General features: G+C 44.5%; 1 protein-coding gene across 1 annotated transcript; it reads right to left on the reverse strand.

Annotated features, from left to right (window-relative positions):
* Positions 1–199: 199 nt before the first annotated feature.
* SPP1 (secreted phosphoprotein 1) lies at positions 200–5,249 on the reverse strand. Its single transcript, XM_063156805.1, has 7 exons — positions 5,058–5,249; positions 3,776–3,842; positions 3,626–3,676; positions 2,150–2,254; positions 1,954–1,998; positions 1,432–1,689; positions 200–978 (listed from the first exon to the last, which is right to left on the reverse strand). The coding sequence occupies exons 2-7, from the start codon at positions 3,827–3,829 to the stop codon at positions 478–480; spliced, it is 1,014 nt and encodes a 337-aa protein (XP_063012875.1). The 5' UTR covers positions 3,830–3,842; positions 5,058–5,249; the 3' UTR covers positions 200–477.
* Positions 5,250–21,271: the final 16,022 nt, after the last annotated feature.

Below are 21,271 nucleotides of genomic sequence, written 5' to 3' on the forward strand. Positions count from 1 at the left end.
CCGGACCGCCCGTGCGGTAACGGGGCAGGGCCGGCGCTGGGTGTTTGCAGTCCCGCTCATCCTCGGCGAAAGTACGAGGAGGCCTCGCGAAGAGGTTGTACTGGTTAAATTTGTGAGGAACAGCCATTTCACATCATTTTAAGAAGAAGTATTAAAGCTCCCCCGGTTCGGTCCAAGCCCCAGTGAACAGTAATGCAAGTACAGGGTTTTGAGGTTTTATTGAATTCCATTTACAGCAAAACACCGCTCGGCAGCGCAGAGAGCAGCGGGCCCGAGGGGCGACGCTCTCCCGCCGTGTCCCACCGTGTCCCACCGCCTCTGCCGGCACAGCCCCAGTGGCCACGGACCGCCCCGAACCCCAAAAGCCACCACGCGAACTATATTAAGAAACAGTGCCCCGAAATGAAGAATGAAGCTACTCCCTGCTCCCCTTAGGTAGAGATTGGAAAAGAAGGGAAAAATTATTTTTATCTCCTTTTAAAGGGTGACTTCGTTGCTTTCGATGCTGTGACGATCTTGAGAATCCTCGGCACTTTCCAGCGTTTGGCTTCTGATATGGTCAGAGAGCTCCGCTGACACGCGGTCCCGGCTCTCCCTGCTTTCCACACTCGAGTGGCTGTCCCTTCTCTCCCTGCTTTCCACACTCGGATGGCTCTCCCTGCTTTCCACACTCGAGTGGCTGTCCCTTCTCTCCCTGCTTTCCACACTCGAGAGGCTGGCCCCTCTCATACCAGACTTGCTACTGTCCCCTTCTGCCTCGTGGCTGTCGGATTTGGGCCTGCTGTCGTTTTCCAAGCTCCGGTCATGCGGGTGGCTGTCCTGCTCGCTGCTGTCCCGCCCGTGGCTCCGGTCAGACCACACCACACTGCTGGCGTGCTTCCTCAGGGACCTGCGGGAAGCAGGATCCTCCCGGGAGACAGAGTGCTGGCTCTCTGCATCCATGTCGCTCTCATCTTCCTCAGTCGCATCATAGATGAGCTGTGTTAGAGAGCAGAATAAGAGCCATTGTCACCCCTGAGGAACTGTTTCATCAAGTGCTGCACTAATGCAGGCTGCTTGGACTACAGGGATGCTCAAAGCCTGCGTGATGAACCTCTGCCTGGAGCTACTCTGATGTTTTATGGAGTTACATGAACCTTTCATATGAGAAACTCTCATTTGCTCCTGGCCTCAGATTTCATGTGTGCAAGTAAATCGTGACAGTGCAACTGCAGTTTGGCACAGCTTGCATCAGCAAGCTGCACTCCTGCCCCAGTGCATTGGCAGTCATCAAGACCCCTGATCTGTGGTACCCAGAGAAAGGAAATGCATTCCTTCACTTATGCCTACTTTCCCCATATCAGTTTTTAAAACCAACCCCTATGAAATGCCCATTTTCAAGTTCACTCCCCATTTCCAAGAACATGGGCACCACTGGTCAGTGCTATTCACCTTTTTCATGGCTTTGCGGAGTTTGATAGACTTCAACAGTGCAGCTTTTGCCCTCATCCTGTAGGCCACACTGTCACCTCTGCCAGCATTGTCTCCTCGGGTGAAAGGGAAAGTGGGGAATGGTTCAGTTACTGGAATGTCCGTGGGGAAAATCGTGACAACCTCTTCAGATTCATCCGTGTCATTGGAATCATTGTCATCGTCATCATCATCATCATCCACGTCTTCATGGCTCTTGCTTGACACATCAGGAAAGGGCTGGAAAACATTTATTACACATCAGGCAAATGAACATGGATGTGAGAGGGGCAGACTGGTACCTGTCCTATGGGCCCAGGGCATAGGCACTGTTGAGGAGCTATGTGCAGGAACTGCACTGAGTTCACCTCCCCCTGCCTGGAGCTTTGTTTTGTTTTGGAAGATGTTACTGCAAGACCCACACCTGAGTGAGGAAAATGAGAGCTGCTCCACACTGGCTGCCCTACAGCATTCAACAGACATGCTGTCCTTCAAAACACTTACCAGTTGTTCTGGGACATCCACACTTTCTTCTGAAGAGTAAAGGGTCTGAAAGCAACACAAAGCTCAATGTTAGTACACAAAGGCACATACAGTAGAGCTGATCAGCATGTTGACTATTCTTTAAGTGCTTAATCCTAACTTGCAAATATTGGCATGGAAAGATGCTCTGCTTTCTCTTCCAGTTAAGTGTCTGTACCTGCTGAGATGATGCCAGGTCACTCTGTGGGTGCTGCTGACTCTCCTGAGACTGAGAATTCACATAGTCATTGTGGTACTTATGCAAGTGATGGCCCCTGGAGTCCTTAAAGAGAAAATAAAAAGAAGGGGTTAATCCTCTAAGGAGCAGGGAAAACTGCTGCATCCCATCCTGTTCTTTCTGGCAGATGTGGCATCTGCAGTACCTAGTCCTTCTGTATGGGATGTGTCCTCAGCTGTTCATTGCAGTAGGAAGAGGACTCAGAGCAAGCCATCATCCCAGATGAGCATTGATAGATAAGATAGAGAGATGTGCCTCTCTCACTGGCAGAGCCTGGGCAAATTCCAATCAGTTTCTCCGGCTTGTTTTCATTAAGTAGAATTTGGAGTTATATCTAACAATCATTGCTTCTTCTAATTCTTAAGCCCTTTCTGGAGGGAGATTTATCTCCCACTTCATGAAGACTCTAAACTAAATGCAGTAGTTGGTTCTCAGAGCCAAGAATTGATTTTACAAGGGTAACAGCTAGCAATAGGGAATGATTTAAAGAGCTATATAACAAGACTAAATGCAGTTCACTTACATCACTCAAAAAAATAAATAGGATATTGGATTAAGGCGCTCCTCCAACACCAAATAGTGATCCACACTAACAAATATGGGTCATAGTAATTTTGCCATACTGCAGTGTTGGAGAATTTTGCTCAGAAATGGCTTATAGAGTTTTGTTCAGACATGCCATAATCATATACAGCTGATGGAAAAGTAAAAGGCAGCTGTGAGGAGCAAATTCTCACAGCCTGTTTTTGTAAACAACAAAAGTTCTCAGGCACATTTATGTAAACAGCAGAGGTTCTCAGGTTGTTTTTAATAACAAGTAAATATCTTGTCCTTGACTGGTTTAGGAAAGCAAAAGTTGACAAACATGGAGGCCTTGAGAACTTTCATAACAGGGTGAGAAAATAAATATTGGATTCAATAACAAACCACAGGTATTGAAAACAAAAGGAGGGGTTAATGTGTAATCTGTGACCTATGATGAGCTCGGATTTTGCAATATGCATGAGCTTAATTAACACCACTATAAAAGTGTGTAAGTGAGATCAATAAATTGGAGTTCGATGCTGATCAACAAGGATGGGTCGTCTCCCCTTGCTTTCAACACTGCAGTCTCTTTCTCTTTTTAATTAACAGCTAACACATTTTTCATTAAAAAAAAAGATTTCCAGTGCTGGTCTGGAGATAGAACTAATAGAAGTCCACAACCAAGACACATGACACAGGAAAAAGTCTGTGGACATCAGGGGCTCTCTGCTTTAAAACTAGCTCATAACAGCCAGGTAAGGACATGTTCTGCAAGCATCTACAATCATAGAACAGGTACCAGAAAATGTGTTTTGGAGGAAAACAAACCACAAAACAAAAATCAAAAAGTACTTATCAAAGAAAATTAACAGAAAGACAAAATGAGCTTACATATTTTTCTTTGGAGCTGGAAGAAATGGCATGCTGCTTGGATTGAATCACCTTGAAGGGAAAAAAGAGAAAAAACATTGATCAGTGCTTCTCGCTGATGTGCAAAGGAAATAATGCAAGTACTGGGGATAGTGATTGTGATTTACTCACTGGCCATGCAGCTGTGATGCTGATAAGGCATAAACACAGAACTACCACCTTCATTGTGATATTTTACCTAGAAAATATTTTGGAACAGTAAGTCAAGAAAGTAAAATACCCCAAAAAACGATAGGCTTTTCCTTTATCTTTGTATACTTCACTATGCCAAGACCAGGTCCCTGCTATGGATTCAACTTGCCCATGCTAATTTTATTTCTTCTATCCTCTGTCACCACCTCCCACCTACCTTGTAATGATTTAGCAACTCAAAAAGCTCCAGGAATTTTGAAACTGAATGCTAAAAAGAGCTGAGCAGTGGTGAGAAAAACCACACTGAAAAGGTGAACTGACCTCTGCTGTCTACTGACTTGCATAGGCAAAGGAAAAACTCTGTGAAAAACTGTTATAAATACCAGCTTTCTTCAGTCATTTAACACGATTGTTTTGAAAAAGAGGCAGGTTAAGGCAAAGAATTTGTATTGTCTTGTCAGCTATTTTGAAACTAGTTTTTAGGGTTATTAACTTGAGTTGCTGAGTAAAGTCAGTTTACATGAACATAAACGGCTTTTATTTATAGATCTCCATTTCCCCATCCAGAAGTTAGAACAAAATAACCTGTGTTTCCAAACAAGAGATTAGGTGAAATAGCTGCTCCAATAGCAATTTAATAAATAACTGATTCCTGCTGAAATTAGGAGAGCTACAGTAAACTTCAGTGCTTACTGACCAGTTCCCAGAATAAAGAAAATCGCTGAGAATTCAAACCAATTTACTGATGAAAAAGAGTCATTCAAAATTTTGGTAAATCACAGCAGAAAAGAAAGCTGCTTGGGACATTTAAATGCATTAGTAAAGGCTGGCCCTGAGAACAGGGCACTCTATTAGAGGTATTGCAATTTCAAGTTTCACAGAGAAATGTATCCCATTCACTGTCTCATCAACTCAGGATTGTGCAGCACAAACCATGAGCCTGCCAGGAGAAACAGGACACTGGCAGGCAGTGGTTACATGAGGAAGAAAGCTTTCTGTGTTTCTGGTGCATGATTCAGTGGCAGGATTTTCAGTAACCTTCTCCCAACATCTATCAGTGCACAAATTTAAAATTGTGATTATGTGCAATACCTGGCATTGCTAAACAACCTTGGTCCTATAAAAGCACCCCTTTTTCCGCAGAGAAATATCAAACATCCCTGCTCAGTGAAGCAGTTTTCAAAGTTCTGCTCAGTGTTTCCTAGGCTAAAGCTGCAGATGGACTGGGACATGTCAGGTGAAAAAGAAAAAAAAAAATTACCTTTTTTGGTGCTGAAGGAGTCAGCCACAACAAGAGCACTCTCAGTGATCCCAGCAGCAGCTCCAGACAGTTGGCTCCCAGCAGCTCTGGCTTTCTCCCCTCGTCCCCTGCTGCCTGACATCTCTGAGCTCTGGGAATTTAAACTCTGTCCCAAGCACAGCCACCAATCCCCGTGTGGTGGAAAAAGATGAGGTCATGAGGCTCGTGGCCACCGTCCTGCCCACGTTCTCCTACACTTCCTCTTTGGCTTTGTGGCTTTTGAAGCAAACAAAAACCATTCTAAGGTTGAAACATTACTTATGAGCGAGATCATTAACCAGCAGGTCTGTTGAATGCACAGTGTTTGTTTGGTATCGTGTAGGAGGGTTTCAGGGCATGCCTGGTTTACTTCTGTAAAAAGCCCAGCTTTCCAGAAATCTTTTGTACACTGTTCTGTAGGGGGTAGGAATGTCTAATGTGTGCTGGAAGAAATAAATCTGAACATAAAAGATGTGTTAATGTTTCCACAGAACTGTAGACTTTCTCTCCAGGGCATGCATGGTGCTACAGGAATTGCAAAGATGTTGCAGATTATGGCCTTTTGCATTTTTTGGTCTACCTGGATTAAAAAAAAATTAAAATTAGTAGTACTAGTTGTCTCAGTAGGCATTCTGCATCCAGCAACTTGTTTGTAAAGATGTACAAGAGCTCTTATTAAAGAAGATTGGTGCATCCTTATAAGGAATTATGAGGAATTCTTACTCATTTTCTGTTCATTTGTATTCCTTCTGGCTCCTTTCTCAGGTGGTTTAGTCAAGTCATCTGCTACAGCTGTCTCATGCACCAAATCCATTTCAGAGCCCTCTTCAGGGACCAGTTACCAGATATTTTTCAATTAAAAAAAAAAAAAAAAGAAGAAGAAAAGAAAGTGCAGATATAGCTCCAGCATGAGGAGTTCCATGATTGGCATTGGGAAGCAAAGGACATCATGGGATGAAATTCCATGCCTGCTCTGGAGCAGTGCGTCAGCCCTGCTGATGGGTGACAAACCTATTGTGGCCTCCCTTAGATGTCCATAACTTTGGACTGATTCTGCATCAGCTGGGATGTGCTGGGGGACTCTCAGACCCTCTTCCGTGTGGTGTTTCTCTAAAAGAACAATGAGGTGTCACTCAAACACAGAAAAACATTCCAAACAGCCCTCTTAGAAGGCAGAATATTTGTAACTGTTTCAAGGTGGTTATCTTGCTCCTCATTTGTGGCACCCCACTGGTGTTTGCTGTATCTTTAGCCAAGCGGACAAGAAAGATCTGTTTGTAGCAACTCCTGTTCCCAGTTATCCTGTGCTTACTGGCACTGCTGGGGCATGCTTAAAGACCTCAGGAGCAGCATACCCATGCTTGGCTCAGCACCTCCCGGTTACACCATCACACAGACCTAGCTGATTATATTTTTGAGTTGAGATCAGCAACAGCTGGAAGTTCAACTTAGTGTACTTAAGAGAGTGTTCTAATATCCCAGTGAGAGAAGTGGATAAAAACATAGTAATAGTATATCATTAGTAGTTCTGACTGTAAGGATCCACCTTAGCCAGGACCATCCTAGCTTTTCTTTTTGAAGCTATATGACCATTGTCATAACATAACTCAGGAAAGACTTTTCAACCAAAAAAGCCTTCAGCAACTAGGATTTCAGCATCAAGATCTTATGCAGATTTAGACAGATCTACCATCTCCCATTATACCTGCAGCTCAGTGCTGCTGAAAATTAGTTTGCTGAAGGCCTTGCATGCAGATACAGGACTCCAGCTGGAAGTGGGTGCTCTTTGGAAGTGTTGATTTGAGCATCAGGTGGTAGCCAATACTTACTTAGTTACTAAGAGGGCTTCAAAAGGCCACTGCTGTTGACTCCAGGGAACCCCAAGCCAGGCCCTTAGGTGGCCAAGTACATTTTGTCCCAAACACCAGTCCTGACCATCAGCAAAAAACTACTTTGGTCTGACAGAGCAAAAATGGAGACAGAGTGAAGCCAGTGGCTCATACCACTGCATGTGGGACTGGGTGTGCTGTGTCCTGCTCTCCTGTCCACACCCTGAATTAAATTTTGAGCCTGAAAAACCCACTTTCCCTACAAGCCTTTCATCAAGAGACACAGAACTGAAAAACAACATTATGCTCAAAGATCCTCTAGAGCTGCTGTCTGGCCAAAACCAACACTTGCAATCTGCATAATGGTGTATTACTGAGTATCAGACCATCAGGAAAATCTGTATTATGTAAACAACCTGTTTCACCAAGTTCAGCAGCAGTTATCAGTTGTGCTGATGGAGCCATTAGAAACAAAGCCTTCCTGCAGTTTGTTACAGACGTTCCTGTACAGGTCAATTATTACTGTGGCACCTCAAGGCAAATGTTTTGCAAGAACCTGAAACACTTGTCTCCCAGCAGAGTCTCTGTGTGACCCCCAGGGAGCTGTTTCTGGCAAACAACTGGTGTTTCCAGTGTGCTGGGAGATTACAGTGTTTTTGAGTATGTTGCCAAACATACTACGCAATCCATTATACAGTAGATTTTGTAAGAGCTAAGGAGCAGCAAGGATGTTTTGCAGTAATCCAGAAGCAGGATGAGAAGCCATGGCTATTAATAAATGTCTTCATTTTATGCAAGATTAGCCTGTACAGAGCTATAGTAAATTTAGCCCTTGTCTCATGCCTATCATTATGTGGTTATTCCTCCTGTAAATTATCTAGCTGAGAAATCCTTGGCCTTGGTAGGATTTGTGCTTCTTTTGGTGAAAGCAGGGAGCTTTCACCATTTTCACTTCCCACATTAAAATCCATGGTTCTGGAGAGAACTCGTGTCTGCTGGTGGCACAGCAGAAGCAGCTTGCTTGAATTTGTACAGGTGGGAGGGTATATGATTCTGGTTGTGAAGATCTGTCAGGGTCTGTGCAGAGCATGACTCTGGCTGTGATTTGTTGCCATGTAGGTGACATTTTCTACTTGTCTGTCCTGTTGAACAAAGCTTTTGACCACAATTCCTTCCATCCTGGGCTATATTGGTAACATGTGGTTAGGCTGTCATTTTGTGCTGTCAAGAAGCTGTATCAGTGCCTCCCTGCACAACCTCCAACACCTACCTAAGATCCTGAACTAGGACATCAGTGTGATGCCCAGCAATACCTCTGGCTGGCTTGGGAAATCCCAGCCTCCCTGCCGCGACCTGTAGTGGTCAGTCAGCTTTCAAGACAGCTGGCTTTTGTTGAATTTTGTTCATCAAAAAACAAGTCTGGAGGTGAACATGAACAAAGACTAGATGGCAAAGACTAAGGCTGGAAGAGAGAGGCTATTTTCTTTGGTAGCATTAAGAATGCTGTCAAATACTGTTTTGCAATTAGAATATCTCCAAGAAAGGCAGACTTAGTAAAGATAGGTTTCTGTGAAAGACAGATGAAAAGCAATATTGCTACCATAAAATGCTCTTTGGAAACTCAGTGTATTAACCAATATACCTCCCAAAGCCATTACATATTCTTAATTAAACCTTCAATAGTGAGGAAAAGCTTACCTACAGCAGTGGGTAGACTTAAAACAAAGCCTTCTGCCTCTTAAATAGACCACATAGACCACCACAGTGTTTCTGTCTGGGCCCAGGAGAATATTTGGTACACAGTAGAGATATGGGTGTCAGATCTGTTTGATAAAGCAATTACAACAGAGATTTTCTCCTTACATGTGCGAACAGGGCACCCTGATAACAAATGCTTTGCAGCACAGCTGTATATCTCTTCCTTTGTACCACTTGGAGCAATTAAAGTCACTTTCCCAGAGTCAGCCCTACCAGTTCCTTGAGGAGTTGCAGAACTAGGCACAACACTGACCTAAAGCTAGAGTAGGTGATAAATTGGCACAGACTTTCTGGGAAACAACCCCACAGTAGGCTGACAGCATACTAGAAAGTGCCAGTGTCTGACAGATTGCAGTTTTTTGGTCTGTCCTTATCTTCCTCTACTCAAAGAGAGCCCACTCATTTGTCTCTGGCTTCTGGGGCTAGTCACTATCTATTCCCATTTTCAAATGGCTTTTTAGGAACAGCTTTGGAAAGTGAAGAAAAAAATTAATATTTGGGAAACTGCCATGCAGCTGAATCTCACAAATCTGGAGGTTAGTCAACCTCAGTCAGATCCCACCTTTCAGAGAGGCAAGTGGGTGCTCCTGAAACAGCATAAATACAGACAAGCTGTCTAGAACTTCTAAAATGAAGCCCCACTGATGTCCCCTCCCTTGACTTTTACAGCCAATTAGAAAAAAATCCAGATTTTTTTCCCCATTGAAATTCATGTATTTTAATACTCAAGTCCATGTAGCAGGAGAAATTAAACCAGCACAGAAACATTTTGTTATTTTCAGGTCATCAGAGTTACCAGTGTGAAGAGCTAAACACCAGCTTTTCAGTGCTGGGTTTGTGGCTGTGCTTCAGCTCTGAATTGACAGGAGAAGAAATGCATTTGTTTTGACTGGAAAATAACAAACACAATAATAGTCTGAAGTACTCGTAGAATCAAGAACGACCAGTGAAAGAATTTATGTGTATACCATGTTTTCCTAACTGTACCATTTCTTAATATATGTAACCCTCAAAAAGCAATTTTTTGAGAACAGGAGGATGAGACCTTCTCATCTCAGGATGAGAAGGAGCTGAGCTCAGTCTGAAGTCTGAACACTGCTGCAGAGATAATGCTCCAGGATGAAGGAAAGCCTGTGATGTGAGGTGTGTGTGCTTAAATCCTTTATAAGCTCACAAAACAGCAGCCATCGGATTGCCAGCTCAGGGCTCACAGTTTGAGTGCTGAGAGGAATTGGAAAGTAGGAAACAGCTTTACAGAAGATTGCTTCTCAGACAAGTATTGGAAAAACTTTGTGACAAGTTGTTTCCCTCTCTCCGCCTTGCTCAGTTCCCTGTTTCTGATCCTACTGCAAAATTTTCTCCTCCTACTGAGAAAGGACCCTAATGGAAAAATCTGAATATGCAGAATGGATATGGAAAGAACAGCATCCTCTCACTCTGCATTGTGAAACTTGGAAAGTCACAAGATGCCTGTTCTCCCAAGTGCTGGCAGTTTTGGCAGGTCACAACAGGAAAGATTCTGCACACTGCACCCCTCCAGCTGTATCTCCATGAAGCTGTGCTGGCAAAACAGAGAGAAGCCTTTGCTGCAAGAAACAGAGTGGATCACAGCACAGCTGGACAGAGAAGAGGTAGACAGGGAGATGACGGGCCAACTCTTCCATGTGCTGCTCTGTGCATAACTGAGACGAGCATGACAGAGTCCTGACTGCATCCCGGGAATCCTTATCACACAGCAGCCTTGATTTTGCATTCCACACTTACCATGTTGAGCTCATGTCATGTTTCCATACCCAGCCACACAAGGATCACAGCACAAGGAGCTGAGTCCAAAAAAGCTTGCTACCAAACCCAGAGCCCAACCTTTGGCAAGACACAATTTCTGAGTGGCTCCTGGAAGAGGCCAGTGCAAAACAGACAATTTGGAGAGGTGCCAGGTGTTGCACAACCCAGGATTCCATCCTGCATATCTGTGGCTATCTGTACACAAGGCATCTTTTCTGCAGAAGGCTGGAGCATGTGCTGCTTGCATGTTGTGACCCTGTCAACAAACCTGACCTCAGGTACAGGCTTGGCTACATATCAGAATCCTGTCAGATTTCACACGGCTTCAGCTTCTGCTGCGAGCAGTTTTCTTAACTCTCAGCCCAGGGCCACTGTGGTCTGAGGCGGGCCGGGGGCAGAGCTGAGTCAGTGTGAAAGCAAACATGTCCCAGGCACTGCGCCCCAGGCTGTGCGGGCCCTGTGGTGGAGTGGGAGGAAAAACCCATCTGTGGGCCTGGTGAAAGGAAATTAAAGAGTTGGGGACTGGGCTTAGGGAGGAAGTTGTTTGGCCAAGAAGCTGATTTGTTTTTGTGGGGGAACCAAAAATCAGCAGGCCGGGGTCAAGGCCTCTCCCGTCTCGACTGAATAATGGAGACATTCCCCACAGCCTGCTCAGCCTGGAGGTGATAAGGCTATTTTCCCACAAAGCCTATGCAGGCAGGAGCTCTGCAGGAGCTATCCTCTCCACTGCAGCAAGGAATCACTTTGGCTCTGGCTTGGAAAGCCAGAACATATCCTGCATGTCAGTACTCTTCTTTGAATTGGTATTGGTGGGGGCACCACCTCTTGTACAGCAAGCAATAAAAGTGCCAATAGAGAAATCCCTCAGACCCAGCAATTTCTCCTCATGTTAGGCATACTACATTTTTTAAACTTGAAAAGGTTTTTAATGAAATTTGAAGTAATAACTCATACCTGACAGATATTACCATCAGCAAATCAAAGGGGATGTTTTCTTAAGCATGTAATTTTCCAAGAAAATAGGATAAATTTATAGACTGAATAGTTCAGATACAAGTGTCTGAGACTGAATAGTTCACATACAAATGTCCGGGGAAAAAGGTTTCTTCTCATTAAGCACAGAAGCACAAATACATTTGGCAAATCCCTGCTCTCCCTCCTTGCTTACCAGCTCTCTTTGGAAGAGAGCTGCTATTTTGGAAATACACAGTTGAGAGATAATCACATCCAGATTTAGGAAATAACATTTTGCGCATAATTCATACTGGCTACCTAGACAGATTGTTGGTTGAGTGTGTAGCTATAAATTTGGCAGAATAAATGGCAAACTGTGGTTGGCATATGGAGGCAAAGCAGGATGCAAACTGCAGCTATACATTAACTAGAGGAAAGAGAAGCCTAAGAAACTGAGTTAAGCAGCAGGATCTGAATCAAACAATAAGAAGGGGCAGCTGTCAGGGCAAATTACTTTTCAGGAGGATATACAGCATCAGAGGTCTTTGCATTAGGAAGAACATTACCAGTCAATAAATAACACTGCTATTTTCTTCACTGAGTCTTGTTTGTCACAAAGAAGTCAAATGACTTCTCCTCACCCATGGAAAATGTGAACACAGTGGATGACAGGCAATTTTGGGAAGGAACATCCATTCTGTATGGAGAAACTTGATTTGCTGCACCCAAAATAACTGCTGTTGAAACACAGGCTAGATCTCATCTCAGCAATTGATTAGGCAAAAGGAGAAAGCTCAACTGCTGGCTGCAACTGAGTTGGTCTCACCTCAGACAGCAGGGCAGCAACAGGGCAGTGACACATGGGCCGTGCCAGGCTGGAGAACACAGATCTCAGGGTGCAGGTTGTCACCAGATAACTCTGTGCCCTCTGCAGAGCTGAAAAGCATTTTTTATGCACCCAGCTCCTGAAGGGAGCACTATAGGAACTCTGTACCTTCATTGGCACCACATCCCACAGGAGTTTGCCACATCCCTGACAAATCCTACCTCTGCTTTACCCTAAAAGTGCAGGCAAGGGCATATTACACAGCTACATTATCCAGGCTCCCTAAACCTGGCCACTGAAAAATCAACAGCAAAGGAGTGCTGCATCACAGAAACTCCCAGTGAGATTATTCCTAGTCTTCTGATTCAGGCTTAAGTAAAGACAGGAAGAGGAAGGCTTAATTTCAACAAATGTTCATGGTCATGGAGGTCTCTTTTCCTCTCCCCCAGGCAAAGAAGCCAGGCTGAGACACTGAATTTGTATATATACCCCCCAATACCTATTGGAATTTGTAGATATACCTTCCAATCTCTCAGGTCAGCAGATTCATTCATCCTACCTATTTTTTAGGTAGCTGCTCTCCTGAGACAGAGAGCAGTGTGACAGTCCCATTGGACACAGATTTTTACAAGAGGAAAGGCAGGACCAAGTCTCAGAGCAAGAGCAATAGAAGATGGATTGTCCAGGGAATATTATCCATGACTCTCTTTTGGGCAGTGCCAGCAGTGTCATTGCTGGGGTGTAACACTGCTGCTTCACAGGCAAGTTACAAGGCACCCTCAGTGGCTTGTTTGGGGTCTTAAGATGGTAGGAATAATGTAGATTTTCCAATAACAATTAAAAACCAGTAGCATCTAAATAATTAGAAATGCAAACTACCACAGCAAAATTTTTTTTTAAGTGACCTTTCATTCATCTTCCTGTCTACCATACCTGCCCTTCCCACACTGATGTTATAGCATGTGACTTCGATAATTTTCAGCAAAAATAACATTAAGTATGGCTCTGGTCTTGCAAAGCTGCTGTATGGGCACAAGCTTTCTGTTAGAGATCAAATAGTTATCAGGTCCTGTTACTGAGTAGACTATTAAATATACTGTTTTTAAAGCCAGGCCACTCTACATCTTGATGTAAAAATAATTTGCTCATTTTGTTTATCTTCTCCTGGCTGCCTACTGTTAACAAATGAGATGAGGCATAGATGCCTAAGAGATATTAAAAGCTCTCTCTGAACTCCAGTTGTACTAGCATTTCTCTTAATACATTGATTTCCCTTCTTTATCACCACGGATATCAAGGAAAAATACAGAGGCAAAATAGAAAACAAACAAAAAATAAACCCAGCCAAGTAATTGCATTCATTGGCTGTAGGTTTTAAATCTCTTTCTCCAGCAGGAAGTCTTCTCCATAGACTCCAGTGAAGAGCAGCTCTGTTTACACATACAGAGGAGGCAGAGAAGGAGAGAGTCTCTTTTAATTACATGGGCTTCACAAATGCTGCAGATTGAACCCTTAGACAGCAGGGCTGCTCCCCTTTCACAAAGATAAGGCCTATTGACAAATTAGCCTGTCTGCTTCTTCCCTGATTAGCAATTAAAGGGGGCATAGGCAAGCCTATGGCCTCCCTTGTTCCATACTCAAGCTGCAGAGCTGTCCAGGTGTCCAGGTCAGTACCAGGAGATCTTTCCTGGAAAGCCAACAACTCTCCCAGGCCTGGACTGGTAATACAGACAGACTTGAAAGGTCAATTACCACAGTGTACAGATGATACAAACCAGAGGATGAGACTCTGTGGATTTTAAAAGCTTAAACAGGCCACGTTTTACTCTGACCCCCCTGCACACATCAGACTGAAGGACAAACTTCACATTCTACTGAGCTTATCAGCTTGCATTTGCCCAAATGTAGTTATTCCTCCTGCACTGGAGTTGTTCTGTTGTTAAAGCTACTCTCCACACAGTCATGTTGATGAGCAGCAGCTATACCACCCAGCTGTAACTCCAAGAATTAAATTAAGCACAGGCCTTCGGATTTCCCCTTGTTTTTTGTGGCCAGAGAAAAGATTAGATTATTGGGGCCATTTACACAATTCAGCCACATATAAACACAGCAGATTGGCTCACAATTATCAGTTCTATTCCAGTCCCTGGTATTCACAAGTTATATTCTGATTTTAACAGAGATCAGCCTGATGGAAATGCTGGTGAGGTTTTGCCAGCATCCTTATGCTCACAGCTGGGAAAGCCTCCCCAGAGCACTGGCTTCTCACCTTGATCCAGTTTCACATTTTACTGCCCAAGAAGTCTGTTTCACTGCATGGCAAACCTATCTGTGACTTCCAGGGAAACAGGAGCTTCCCCAGCTCCCTTAGGCTGCATGCACACCTCCTGAGATCTCCTGGCTTTTTGGAAATAATATTTCTTCTCCCAGTGATCAACTCTGAAAAACAGCAGGATGTCAAATTACCTGAACCACTGATGCAAAATGAATTGGAAGCACATGGGTATTAAAAATATTTAGAAATTACAATATTTCTCCACATCTTTCTTAATGCAATACAATGTACTCTCATTGCTCTTTCTTCTGCAAAAGCTTTTCTCAACTTCCTAAGAGCACCTTGTCTTCCAGCAGGAGCAATTCTTGTGCAGGTTTTCCTGCTCTTACTCTCCAGAAAATCTTTTTGATGACACAGGCCCTACTCTAATAAGCAGCAAGGTGGAAATTGGGCTCTCCAATGAAAACAGCTATTGGTTTATTTGTTTGGGTTTTTATTTCGACATAGTAATCTCCCTGCAGGCGCTCTAGGAAAGCACAAGAGAAATGTTTCTTCTGCGAAATGTAATTAACATGGTTTTCTTCCTGTTGCAAAGTATAATTACAAATATAGACTGACACACAAGAATGAGGTTATTTTGGGTGATGGTTTTGTGCAGCAAAATACTGTGACTAGTTCGGTTTGTCAAACAGAAGACGGGGCAGATGTCTCTTTCCTTTCCTGTTTAAGCCAGTGGTCTGGGAAGGGCTGCCATAACCTATAATGATGGTCAGCTCACGCAAAGAAACTTGCTTCCCCCAGTCTATAAATGCAGTTTTCTGAAGGCTGAACATATGCCAGAATATGCACGTGCTTTGTGATCCTGTGTGACATGGCAAACCCTGGTCTGATTTCAAGTTGTGTTAAAACTTACATAAAAATGCCTCAGTTCTGACAAACCTGCTGCCTCTCAATACCTGAGGGGAGCCTACAAGAAATCTGGAGAACTCAAGAAATCTGGAGACTAACTCTACAAGGGTATAGGGCAAAGGGGGAATGGCTTTAAACAGACAGAGGGCAGATTTAAATTGGCTGTTAGGAAGAAATTCTTTACTGTAAGGGTGGTGAGGCCCTGGCATAGCTTGACCAGAGAAACTGTGGGAGCCCCATTCCTGCAAGTGTTTAAGGCCAGTGTTGAAGGGGCCTCTGAGCAACCTGGCCTAGTGGAATGTGTCCCTGCACATGGCAGGAGGATTGAAATTAGATGACCTTCAAGGAGCCTTCCAACTCAAACTATTCTATGATTCTATATACTTTCTCACACATAACTCAAACAAGGATGTGGGATATCCTTTCAAAGTCAAAGAAACGAGCGAGACTTTCCTCTGAAAAAGCATTTCCTAAGAACCTGACCAAACGTGGGATCATCTTCACATTTCACTGTGTGTTTGCACTTGCTCTTCAGGTGGCAAAGCACTTAAACTTGTACACAGCTGAGCCCCAAGAGCTTTTGAGAGCAGTGGAGTGTGGCACAGTGGGACTGGATGGCTGCAGCCCAGGGAAGCAGTGGTGAGTCACCTCCTGCCTGGAGGTCACTTTATCCAGATGGGCAATTCCCTGCAACGTGTCCCCACATGCAAAACATATAATCCAAGACGGAAACAGGGGACTGAAATAACAAATGGTTTACTTTCTCCAGCTCTCCACACCAGGTCAATCATTAAACGTAAGTGAGAAATTACATTCCATCAGCACAAACCCTCTCTAGCAGAAGTAGGAATTTGTGTACTGAATTTGTTTGGATGTGGGCTCTACAGTCATTACTATAAATCTTTTTTGAGCCAGTGTACCTTAAAAAAAACATCAGCTGCTTTCTCTCTTATCTTCTTTATTCACTGCAGGAATGTACAATTGTCCTCCATCCATAAGACAAGACACTGCAGCACAAGTGGCCTGGCTGAATAAACCACTGGGAAAAACAGGCATCAAATTTGCACCCTGAGGAACTGCAGACCAGTCAGTCCCCCCTCAGTGCCTGGAAAGATCCTGGAGCACGTCCTCCTGGAAACTGTGCTAAAGAAGATGGAAAACAAGGAAGGTGATTAGTGACAGCAAATGTGGCCTCACTAAGGGCAAATCATGCCTGACATATTTGGTGGCGTTCCACAATGGGACTAAAGTGTTGATGGATAAAGGAAGAGTGACTGAAATCATCTATCTGGACTTGTTCAAAGCATTTGACACTGTCCTGCACAATGTCCTTGTTTCTAAACTGGAGAGGTGTGGTTTGGATGGCTAGATCACTCAGTGGATAAAGAAGTGACTGGATGGCAGAATGCAAAGTTACAATCCACAGCTCATTGTCCACCTGGATACCAGGGATGAGTGGTGTCCCTCGGGGGTCAGTTTGGATGGGCATTGTTAAACACTTTTGTGGCACACATGGACAACAGGATTGAGTACAGAGTCAGCAAGGCTGATGACACCACAAAGCTGTGTGGTGCAATAGGCACACTGGAGGGAAGGGATGCCATTCAGAGGGACCTGGACAGACTTGAAATGTGGAATCTTACGAAGCTCTACAAGGTCAAGTGCAAAGTCTGCATCCAAAGCAGTGTGGCCAGGTCAGGAAAGGGGATTCTGCCCCTCCTCTTCACTCTGCTGAGACCCCACCTGGAGTGTTCCATCCAGCCCTGGGATCCCCAACAGGAGATGGACATGGAGTTTTTGGAGGGGGTCCAGAGGAGGTCACAAAGATGATCAGAGCCCTGGAGCACCTCTCCTGTGAAGACAGGCTGAGAGAGATGGGGTTATTTAGGATGGAGAAGACTCAACTCCAGAGAAACCTTATAGCACCTCCCAGTATCTAAAGGGGGCTGCAGGAGAGCTGGAGAAAGACATTTTACTAGAGACAAAAAGAACAAGAGGGAAGTGGCTTTAAACTGTCAGAGGGCAGGTTTAGATTAGATATTAGTTAAAAATTGTCTACAGTAAACGTAATGAGACACTGGAGCAGGTTGATCAGAGAAACTTTGGAATCCCCATCTAATTGTACAAGACCAGGCTGTATGAGGCTCTGAGCAACCTGGTCTAGTGAAATGTGTCCCTGCAGGGGACACAGGGGTGTCAGGGGACACAGGGGCAGGGGGTTGGAACAAGATGGTCTTTAAGGTCCCTTTCCACCCAAACCATTCTGTGATTCTGAGTTAGAAAGCTTTAGGAGCACACATGACTAAGCACATGACTTTAGGAGCACACATGACTAAGCACAAGTGGTATATACACACAGCATACACTTTTAAAATTAATTTTCTAGATATCAGAAGATAGCTGGTTATCTACCAGAAGGTGCCCTCATCCTGCTGGGAAGGTATGTTCAGAAGGGGAGTTGGAAGGATATTTTGATTCCCAGGTGATTGCACAAAGGCCACTTCACAAATCCTGAAGATTTTCTTGAATCAAATTCCTGCTAAAAACCAGGAATCCAAAAACTGTCGCCAGTGTTTCACAATATTTTGGCCTATTCAGTCTGACGACTTGCTCTGTCACATACAAAGAACATAATGAACATAACATTCACAGCTACAGCTCAGCAAGGATTTCCCAGACTTCTGACCCTTCCAGCAAGCTTTTAGAACCCAATTATTCTTTAGGCTTTGTCTGTGAAACCTGTGAAAGGATTCATCTATGAAAACCCAGGACCTTGGTGGCCTGGGTGGTCCTTGTCTGGGCAAGTGGATAATGCAGGCAAGCAGGTGCAAAGGAGGGTGAGGGTGCCAGGCACAGCTTGGATTTAGCATCCATCTGATACTGACAGTGGTCACTGGGACTGCCACAGGCTCACAGCCATACAAAGTTCTCCTCATAGCCTGTCATAGGGTACAGAAAGACTTCTTAAGGAAAAACAAGCAGGAAAAGACACAGAGAATTTGTCAGGCCAATCACTGAGGGGAGGTGGGTTAAGCAAAGCATTCTGTGCATTGTGTGCAATGGTTCTGCCTCATGCACCCCCATCCACAGGCTCTGTTGGCTTGTAGCTTCTTGCAGATGCCCATCTCTCAGACCAAACACCTGCAGGCTTTGGAGAGCCAGCCTGACTCTCAGAAGGAGCTGAGGTCCAAATTTCCTCTTCTTGTTTCAAACACAAGGAAATGCACATGAATTCTGAGCAACTTGAGAGGTGTGACAGACTGCTTTGTTTCAGTACCATGTAAAACTTTTAAACTGGAATTTTCCAGCAGCATTCCAGTGCCAGACTAATGATTTCTGAATCATGTTCTGCCTGTCACATCAGCAAGGTATGTCAGACCCTGCAGCAAGGGACTGAGCTCTGTGTTGCTCACTGAAATGAGAGCAGGGTCCAGCCTGAGCAGTGCTCTGCTTGTAAAAAAGAGGGGGTGAAACTTCCACCAGTCACTAGACAACATCTCTCCAGTTCAAGCTAAAGGTCCCCCCTTTCTGGGGACCTTTAGTGGCAGCTTTCCATTGCAAGACAGAAGAACCCCAAGTAAAAGTATTTCTCAGGCACACAAATATGGAATATCCAACAGTGTCAGAAGAACACAAGTAGCTATCAGTAAGTGCTTTTAAATGAACTAAATTGAATTATATCAGCATTTTGCTAGAAACTATACTGAAAACTAATTCCTGTATGGTTTCTGCAAGAAGGGGAGGCAAACAGAGCAAGCCATGACAAATACCTTGACAAACCCCCCGCTTTGTGCCTGCCATGCTGACACATCAGTGGCCCTTGCAGCAGGCTCTGGAAATACAAATCCTGAGTGCAGAAAGAGTAAGAAACAACATCACCATTGCCCTTCTGATACAAGTCACACCAAGGGATTGCTTAGTGGAAGTGGAGGATTAAAGAGAAAGCAAGCAAGCTAAATACGAAGAGCACATCACAGTAGATGTTCACACTAGTTCTAGACTATCACCTGTGCACAGTCAGCTGTCCCACACTGAGCTGTTTACAGCCTTAGGGCTTTACCTGCTCTGGAAAATGTTAGCTTTTGACCTGTGCCCTTATATTTCTTATATCTCTGAGCCCTTAAAAACCTTTCTATGGTCCTCATGGCTATTGGAATTCTTCTGCAAACCCTGAGAAGCAGAATAGGTGTTTTGAAAACAGTCTGATTCAGCAAGTCCATGCCAAAGCCCTGCACAGCTCTGCCTCCTGAGCCCAGCAGCCCTACGAAGGGGTCTCCTTCCCTTCCCCTCTACAGGGCCCTGGATAAGGCTCTGACATGAAGCTGTGTACTGGTCAGTTGGTCCCTGACAGCATGGTCTTTGAAACCATGGAGAGAAACCAAGGCTGACACCAGCTGCTCCTGAGGCTTTTGTACCATGGGTTCAAAGGATTTTATTGCTGTCATTAAAAGTCAAGTGATTTAATCTCACTGGTGTCCTAATGCATACCTTGTTAACTAAATCTCATTTTCTAGTAAGCCATGAACTATCAGACTATTCATGCCTTTAAACAAGCAGGACTTCCAGGGATTAAGTGTAGTGCAGAGTTGGCTATGCCAAACCCACTGCTAGCACCTTCCCTTCCTGTCAGGTGTGCCACAGCGGCCTGCCCAGACAGCATGACCCAGGATAGTGCCTGACCACAGACCTCAGTCCCTGGGTGTTGGGAAATTTAGGTGACTAGAGAATGGAAAAGTACAAAGCCGTGGCTAATTCCAAGTCCTGCACCTGCTAGATAGTGTGTCCTTGGGTCTAGCTGTAGTATAATAACAAATAGTGAAAGAGACATGAGAAAAGAGAGATGTAACCCCTAAGGAATGAGGAAGAGTTGATGGTATAGTTTAACCAATAGATCGCTTGGCTTACAGAATATTCATAAGCCTATTACTTGCTGTATAAGTGTTTGACACATTCTTTAATAAATTGGACCTGTGATGAACCAGCTGGTGTCCTGGTCCCCTTCCTACAGCACCTGGGGCATCAGCCCTTTGATTTTCCCTTCAGAAGCAGATGCCATAGCCAATGCAGAAAGTTAAATTTTCTCACCAGCCACAAAACTCCTCCGGATGACACAGACGCCCTGCTGTTTCCTTGTGCCTGTGTGGAGAAACACAAGTCCACACCTCAACAAACACCTCCACCTCCCAACTCGGGGGAGGTTTCTCTAGCTCTGAAAACCCAGGCCTGGGCAGTGTTTGAGCTGCATGGAGAAAGGACACAGATCAGTTTTTCCAGTGATGATAGCAATGCTTTGCTCTTTTCTGGGATCTGGCTTTCTAAGTGGCCCAGAGCCAGGCAGCACTAAGTAAGCAAGGACACAGTAAGCACTAAGTAAGAAAGGACACAGATCAGTTTTTCTAGTGATGATAGCAATGCTTTGCTCTTTTCTGGGATCTGGCTTTCTAAGTGGCCCAGAGCCAGGCAGCACTAAGTAAGCAATAGCAAATGTATAACATAATTTCTGTTAAAAACCTACTCCTGGCTCTGCAAACAGGAAGCTAAAACTTCCTTACCTTCCTCAAGCCCACCTCCACAAAGCCCTTTTAGTGGGACACACTGGTTAGGGCAGGCAGGACCACACGGAGGCAAAGGAAAGCATACAGGGCTTACAGGGAGATTGTGCAGGATGGAAACAGGGAGTGAGACATCCTCCTCTGATGGGAGAGGGCAAAAACTTGTTATCCTTGTGTATCACAGCATGTCACCTTAAACACTCTTAAGTACCCCCAACAGCCCCAGCTGGTGACTAAGGGAGAAGGCACACAGGGAGGTTAGAAAAAGGCAGAGTTTCCTGACATGCATTCATTTCCAGGAGCATTTA

The sequence above is a fragment of the Melospiza melodia genome, chromosome 5, assembly GCF_035770615.1.
Source record: "Melospiza melodia melodia isolate bMelMel2 chromosome 5, bMelMel2.pri, whole genome shotgun sequence".
NCBI classification, from domain to species: Eukaryota; Metazoa; Chordata; class Aves; order Passeriformes; family Passerellidae; genus Melospiza; species Melospiza melodia.